At 44.5% G+C, this 8,499-nt stretch overlaps 1 protein-coding gene across 1 annotated transcript; it reads right to left on the bottom strand.

Moving 5' to 3' along the window:
• Nucleotides 1–5,487: 5,487 nt before the first annotated feature.
• Nucleotides 5,488–6,102, bottom strand: LOC138273935 (olfactory receptor 6Y1-like). The gene has a single exon (XM_069218917.1). The coding sequence runs from the start codon at nt 6,100–6,102 to the stop codon at nt 5,488–5,490; it is 615 nt and encodes a 204-aa protein (XP_069075018.1).
• Between the last annotated feature and the right edge of the window lie 2,397 nt (nt 6,103–8,499).

Below are 8,499 nucleotides of genomic sequence, written 5' to 3'. Positions count from 1 at the left end.
TTTGTTTTGAAAGATTAAGGCACAAGATTATTTGTTTATCTGGATGGTTGGGTCCACTAGAGTCTTGCAAGTGTAGCGATTTTAAAATAGTGTTATTATTGGCCTTAGTCCCCTGTACCGTACTTTAACAAAAATATTTTTATATGGGGCCGCGTAGGTATGCCCTGCCTCCTAGCCCCATGGGGGGCCTAAAGACTCTGGGGAACCCCAAGGGGCCAAAATAAAAAATAAAAAACTCTTTCCTGGCCACGATCCTGCTGTACTCCAGAACCATCATGACAAAAACAACAAAAAATGGTGGCTGCCATTTTCTTTAACATATATATGAGGAGGAGGCGTTGGTAAGGCCCCCTCCCTTAGCCATTTTAGGACCTGTGGAGCCTACCTTCTGGAGCTGCATTCTTTCATTAAGAAAAGGAGGTATGCGGCCCCTCCATGAGCCAATAAAGGCTTCCAGGAGCCCATCCCCTAGGGCTGCATTCTTTCATTAAGGAGAGGGGTGCGTGGCCTCCCTCCCAGAGCCTTCATAAGTCCCAGGAAGCCCAACCCCCAGGGCCAAAATATGCAGTTGACCAGAGGGAGCTTCAGGCCTCCTCCATAAGCCTTTAATATTCCCAGGGACCCCATTGCCTGGAGCCTGCTCACACTTACTGTGTCCCAGAGCACTCATCTCGAGACACAGCAGTTTTCCTGCCCACACTATAGTGGGCAGGGAAACATATGTTTACTCCCATCTGTCAGGAGCATTTTCAAATCAAATTTTCTACTAAACAGGAGCAAACACTAGGGGCATATTTATGAAAGAGTGGTTCAGTGGGAAAGAGCAGGAATGTGCTGAATCTTCAGGCATTCTGCACATTCATGATTTTTCCCCATATGCTGGTGTACAATGGGCTGCCTAGTGCCAATGCAGGCAACCTTGCACCATGGTGGGATGCATGTGGGATTGTGTTGTGCAGGAATGGCTATCTTCCTACACAAAAACAATCCCAAGAGGCATATTTCTCTATGTGTGCTGCAGGATGCAAAATATCCATTACCTGGGGTAAACTCACAAGCTGGTGGGGGGGCCAACCTCTGGGATATAGCGGTTTCCCTGACTGCAGTGATATGGACAGAGAAAAATGTGTTTGCTCTCACTTGTCTGGAACATTTTTGAATTTCCCGGAAAACACTATGGGTGTCATTACAAGTCTAGTGGTTCCAAGACCGCCACGTTGGAGGTGGCAGTCATACCGCCAACAGGCTGGCGGAGAAGACCACAAAATTTTGACCATGGTGGTTTACACTACAGAATACAGCCAATTCACCACCAGCACCGCCAGTGTGGTCGGGCCACCACGGACAGTGGAAGCACCTTAGGCCGGCGGAGTACACCGGACAGATTACAAAGTTGCACACTGCCAAGGTTCCCACCGTGGTCGCACCACCACCGAAACCCTGGTGGAAACCAACAGTATAAATGGAGACAATCACTTTCAGGAAGCTATACCCTTCTCGAGCCGCCATGGAACCTGAACTTCCCTCTGCTACTGCTTGCCCGACTCCAGAACCTTCAATAACAATGGTAGCAACCGTGAGTGCACACACTTGCCTGTCACTGTTAATTAACACCAAGGTTGTGATACACACACAACTTCCACATCGGGTACGGGTGACGATGGTGACACATACATGTTACAAAGCGGCACAATTCATGCACGCCACTTTGTAAACATGGCGTGCCCTTTTTGGCCTTCTAATGCCACATTCAGGTAAAAAAATGACACTAGTGACATTCAAATGGTGCTAGGAGCTCTTAAATATGCCCCTCTGTCTTGTTGTGGAATATACATCTGGGTCAGGATGACAGTTGCCTCTTTGCAAATTGACTCTAGACAGTCACACAAAGGGAGCTGAGGTGTGCCCTACATATCCTGATGAGTTTTCCTGGGCTAGAGTGGTCGAGGACCTGACACTTGCATTTGAATAGGGCTGTGGCTGTCCTTACACAAAGCGGTCTCCAACCCACTGGTGTGTGTCCGGGGCCAGGGCAGGGAAGGGCAGGGTCTTGTGCACTCCAAAGACTTTCCTTTGAAGTTTGCTTACTTCAAAGGTGGAAATTAGTATAAGTATTGGACCTCTGAGACCACAATTTCCATTCTGCCTGTTGCTTTGCTGTGCTGGCCTGCTGCTTGCTGCCTTTGACCTAGGAGTGAAAGGACTGGGCTTTGCTTTCTAGATCCTGCTTTCCAAGGTTCTCCAAGGACTTAAACTGAGCTTACCTCCTGTTAAGGAGTCTCAGGGACATCAAAGAAATCAATTTTCTTGTGCCTGGGCTTTTCTGCTGAAAGTCCTGACTTGCCAATTCATGCCATATCCAATCCATGGGCCCTTTTGAAGTGAAAGTTGGTGACTTGAAGATAAATCGATGTACCAAGCCGTTGCAGCAGACAAATCAATGCAGATCAAAGATTGAAGCAGCGCCTGACTTGCAGCTGCAGATTCGACGCATCTCCTGCTTCTGTGCAGATTCAACTTTGCTGTGCTTCTGCATGTCTACACATTACCTCTGGGCATCCTTTACTTCATTAAAGCTGCATCCCAGTAAGGATTCTAAGCATTCCCTTTCCTGCAAAGGAAAAATCAACCCATCACCAGCCCGGCGGGGAAAGAATCAACACATCGCCAGCCCGAAGAGGAAATAATCGACACCGCTAACTCGGCGGGAAAAGAATCAATGCATCGCCCAGTGGTGAAATAATTGACACATCTCCTGCTTTTCTGACGCATTACCTCCTTTCCGGCCTGCATAGTCTTTGTTTTTGATGCATCAAAGGTACTGTGTGCTTTAAGAGCACAACCACTGATTCTTCAAAATTAAGACTCTTTTAACCTTTAAGAAGTGATATCTCTACTTGTATATGTTGGATTTTTGTCATTGTGGTCTTGTTTAATTGAGATAATTATTGGCTATTTTTCTAAATTGGTGTTGACTTTTACACTGTGTACAAATGCCTCACACATTGCCTCTGAGATAAGCCAGACTGCTTGAGCCAAGTTGCTTGAGCCAAGCTGCCAAGAGGATGAGTAGGGGTTATCATAAGTGTGTGACTCCCTTGTCTTGACTAGAGTGACGGTCACTACGTGCGCAGGGTTTAAAGTGACCACCAACTAGAGACCTCATTTCTAAAAATACCCAACAAAACAGAGATATAAAGAAGGAAGCTCAGATTGGGCTGGCCACAGTTCAACAGAGCTCTACCCAACTTTCACCAATTTAAATAGTATGAGAAAGTTTTTTTCTAAATAATGCCCCAATCTGAGCTTTGCTTTTGCGAGTTATAATGATTACATGTGTAGCGCTGGATGCGATTTGTTTGCTGCGACCCCATTTTTTCACAGCTGGACTGCTGTCCGTAAAAGGTAACATGACCCACAAGTGGGCCAAGGTAATCTTTCCAGATATTTAAGCCTCATATGCGATGGAAATGCATTTGACTTTTCCTAACTCGGGACATGTTTTGTGATCCTGTGATCTTGCTCTAAATGTTTCCCATATTTTATACTATGCTCTCCCCTTTTTTTATCAAAACATCAGGTGGTTTGAACGCTGTGGTGGCTACTGCCTGCTAAACAAGTTCAGACACTTGAGATGTGCTTTAAGTATTTCTTCCAGCTTGCCCAAACAGTGAGACTGGACAATCAGGAGTTTGTTTGTACATCCACTCCACCGTGCAGCTGTAGAGTACATTAAGGGTCAGCATTGTTGAAGGATATGTTTGTCCCTCCTGCTTCTAAAATAAATCACTTTCTAAGTAACTGTGACACTTATCTGAGGTCTAGTTAAATTTCATATCTTAAATAACATTACAGCAAACACCCAGTATGAAAAATATGTCTGTCTGTGAGTTGCAGTGCTTTGCAATTGCACAAACGTGTCTATGAAATCACACTCGCCTCTCATTTCAGTATAATTCTGATATCCAACGTCAGCCCCAAAGGACTAGTTTCACAATGTGTGGGAAGAACATGGGCAGACCAGCCAAGCTCTACTAAAATACAACCTGTAACACCTGAATGGATATAATGTAATAGCACATGTACCCAGAGCAGGAAGTCCTAGTCACAAGGTAGGTTAAAGGAACTCCCTGAGGCACTGAAGCAGAATTCAACAGCAAAGAGGAGCTCTATCGTAGGGATTGATCACTCTAGATTTTTGGGTCATGGAATTCCTGGATGTATATAAAGTAACCGCACATGTACTCAGAGCAGGAAGTCCATTGTTTTGTTGCAAACCTTGGAAGGTGAAGGCTAGGTATTTATTTAGGATTGGTCGGATCTTACCACTAATTTCTCATTGGTTTACTCATCACAGCATCGTGCCCTAAGGAATGAATCAGCCTACACCGAAGAGGGGAGAAGATCGCCAAAAGTGTCACTGCTGTTACCACACCAGAATTATGAGTATTACATAAAAAACGCATCCCTCAGAAAAAAATTGTCGGGTCAAGGCTGACAATATGTTTATTATCGGAAATGTTGATGTGGTAAGAACCATAATCAGCACGTTATTATTCCCCATTATTGAGGAAACACATATTCAGGTGGTATCTATCACCCCCAATAAAGTTCGGATCATTAGACTTGGATTTTCTCAGGCTCAATACATTAATTACTGGCCAACATCTAATTTAACTTAACTCTTCAGCTATTTAGGACACCAGAGGCCTTAAAATGAAGAGTGCCCGGAGTGCATCAGGCATGTGCACCCACATTGTGCACCCCGAGTGCACTTTCACATTACAGAAGAAGCCACAGACACTTGTGCGGCCCCTTCTGTAATTAGGATAGCGCTTGTACACATGTAGCGCCAATGTTATCACACACGTGTATTCCCTCATTTGAATGGGGTGTGACCCCATGCAAATGAGGATTTGTTTTTTACCCTATAGCGTGTACAAGAAGCTGTCAGGAGGCACTCTAATGAAAGCCATCTGGAGGGGAGAAGGGATCCAATGGATCCCCTGTATATCCCCTTGCAGGCAGGTGCAATCACTCATTGATCTCTCTCCCCTCTTAAAAGTGCCACCTGCACAGTGAAACATGGAGCAGCTTTGAATCAGGGAATTCATATTCCAGTGGAAAGTACTGCCCCCGAGGAAGCAAGCGTTTGAAGCAGCCTGTAGGGCAGCACATTCAAAATAATAGGGTGCAATTTCTCTTTTTGGGCACGTGACACCTTTTTGGAGGTGGACTGGGGCTCAAACAGGGAAAGAGTGCCCTACATGTAATAGGGTCCTAGGCATCCCAAAGCTATGGCAGACACATATCTAAAATCAGCATTTCTAGTGCTTACTTCATGTGCTACCGTTCATGGTCTAAAAGAGGCCCCTAGTTCCTAATACTCAAGTGCCAGAAGGTTGTAGGTTGTTGTGTCTAGGAATGTTTCAAAACTACTTCTATGTGTTTGCTAAACCTGACATTTTCTGACAGTAATTTTTGTGATCAGTTCATCCTTCTACACCTTCTCTTTGTCAATGCATTCTTGAAATCCCTGTTTTTCAGACTATAGATGAAGGGGTTTAACAGAGGGGTGAGCGCAGTGTACAACAACGAGAATATTTTGTTCTGGTTCATTGAATATGTTGTCGCCGGCCTCATATACATAATCAAGATGGCCGCGTAGAATAAAATGACCATAGTTAGGTGTGAAGCACATGTAGAGAAAGTCTTGTGTCGTCCTTCTTTGGTTTGGATTCTCAAGATTGCAGATATGATGTTAATGTAGGAAATGAGGATCAGGAAAAGTGTGGTCATCACCAGAACAGCACCGAGAAAGTAAGTCACGTTTTCAATGTTATGAGTGCTGGTGCAAGACAGGTCGAGGAGGGCCGTGATGTCACAGTAGAAGTGGTTGATGTGATTGGTCTTGCAGTAGGAGAGCTCAGCAAATAGCACAGTGTAGGGTATCGGCTCTAAGAAACCAAAGACCCAGATCCCTATTGACAGTTTAATGCATAGAGTCCTGTTGATAATTACAGCGTAACGCAAAGGATTGCAGATGGCGACATAGCGATCATAAGCCATGATTGTAAGGAGAATGAATTCAGTACACAGCATGCATAAAACAAAATACAACTGCACCAAGCACCACGTGAGGGAGATGCAGGGGCAATCGAGAACAAAATTGGCCAACAGTTTAGGGAACGTTCCAGAAGTATAGCTCATGTCTAAAATTGACAGATTTGCAAGGAAAAAGTACATCGGAGTGTGCAGACTCGAGTTAAAACAAATAACCGCCACAATGAGAAAGTTCCCAATCAGGGTTGTCAGATAAATCAGAAGAAATGCACAGAAAAGTGGAGCTTGCAGCTGTGAAAGTTCTGAAAATCCCACAAAAATAAACTCTGAGAAATTGGTTTGGTTTTCTCCAAGTTCATCCATTCATGTTGATGTCTGCACAAAATCAAGAAAGCACCATAAATGTGATTGGCAATGAATTTAGAGGCATATTTGCAAGAAAGTGGTGCATCACCACTTTTCTTGCATCATCCTGCGCACTCCTAAGGTCACCATGGTAGCAGTACATTTATTATACAGCACACCATGGTGCACGTTAACACACTAGTGTCATCATTTATGACACTATTGTGGCGCATTGCTGGAGTTGCACCAAAAATGATGCCGCTAGTCCAGCAAAGCACAGGGAGGCCCATAGGTTAATGTGGGGGCATCACTTTAACACCTGTAAATTTCAATGAACCATATTTCTGGGCCTCCCTGTGTGGGAACACCCCCTTGCATACATTATACCTGGTGCAGCAATAATGTGGAGCAAGGGTTACAAAGTGGCGCAAGCATGCATTAAGTCACTTTATAAATATGGCACACGGTGGGGGCCTCCTTAACACCATCTGAACGTTAAAAAGGTGATGCTAGTAAGCTGCACGGAGGCACAAGGGGCTTGTAAATATGCCCCTAATTATTTTGAGACACATCTCCTGTAACTAAGAACATACATGCACTAGGAAATTCACTAACAATGCAGGGTTTATAATTAGGCTCAATATTTTAAATACTGCATTTTATTTTTGCAGTTTCTGTGGTGCTTGACTGCATCAGAGCACTGACCCATGGATGATTGGCAGCTGGAGTGGACCTAGAACATAGATGATGGCAGTTGTTGTGTATGTCTCAGGTCATAAATATAGTGGAAGTGAGACTATTTCCATGTTTTTTATTATTTGGAAAAGTATACCCAACAGTGGAGAGTCACAGAAGGAGAACTTGGTGTGGTCTCCCCTGTCATTTTTGCCTCTGCTTCCCATGTTTTGACTGTGTGCGGGACTCTGATTTGCTGTTTTTGGTACTCTGGGCACTGCTGACCTGTGCTAAAGTGCAAGTGCTCCTGTGTAAAATGTATGTGTAATTGGCTTCTCCGTGATTTCTAGATTTGATTTACTAGTAAGTTGCTGGTAGAGTGTACTAGAGGTGCCCAGGGCCTGCAGATCAAATGCTACTATTGGGCCTGCAGCACTGGTTGTGTCACCCACATTAGTAGTCCTCTATTCATGGCCTGTCCTTCAGTGTCTGTGTTTGCAGTCTTACACTGCCAGTTCGACCTTGCAAATGTATCCACTTGCCAGGCCTAAACCTCCCCTTTCTATACATGAAAGGCACCCCTAAGGTAGGCCCTAGGTAGACCCATGGGCAGTGTGCAGTGTAAGGTGGGACTTGTAATGATGTGTTTTACATGTCCTAACAGTGAAATACTGCGAAATTCAGTTTTCATTGTTACAAGGCCTATCTCTCTCATAGGTTTACATGGGGACTGCCTTTAAATAAATTTAAAGTCTAGATTCCCTTTGGGAGCAGATAGACATTGGGAGTTTGGTGTCTCTGAAATCACAGTTTAAAAATACATCATTTAGTGAAGCTGGTTTTTAGATTGTTAGTTTGAAAATGCCATTTTTAGAATGTGGGCATTTTCTTGCTTAAACCATTCTGTGACTCTGCCTGTGTGTGGATTCCCTGTCTGGATCAGACTGACAGTTGGGCTGTTTTTGAATCCCCTCTAGACAGAAACACAGAGGGAGCTGGGGTGTAGCCTGCATATCCTGATGAGCCATCTGTGCTAGAGTGGAGGGAGGAGTGGTTACTCAAACAAATAGGCTGTGCCTGCCCTCTCACAATGCAGTCTCCAATCCCCTGGTGTGTGTCTGGGGCCTGGTCTGGGCAAGGCAGGATCTTGTGAACAACTGAGACTTACCTTTGAAGATTGCCTACTTCAACTGGCAGAAAGGGGTTTAAGTAGTAGACCCAAAACCCCAGACTTTCGATTTCTTAAAAATCACTTTTGGATTCAAGAGGAATCTCTACCAAGAAGAAGAGCTGAAGAGATGAGGAGAAGTGTAGCCTCTGCCTGTGCTTTGCTGGGCTAGCCTGCATTTGCTGCTTCTGCCTGTGAAAGCAGACATAGACTGGACTTTGTTGTGCATTCCTGCTTGAAAAGAATCT

The sequence above is a fragment of the Pleurodeles waltl genome, unplaced genomic scaffold (genome assembly GCF_031143425.1).
Source record: "Pleurodeles waltl isolate 20211129_DDA unplaced genomic scaffold, aPleWal1.hap1.20221129 scaffold_126, whole genome shotgun sequence".
Classification (NCBI taxonomy): domain Eukaryota; kingdom Metazoa; phylum Chordata; class Amphibia; order Caudata; family Salamandridae; genus Pleurodeles; species Pleurodeles waltl.
This window is presented reverse-complemented; position numbering and strand designations above follow the sequence as displayed.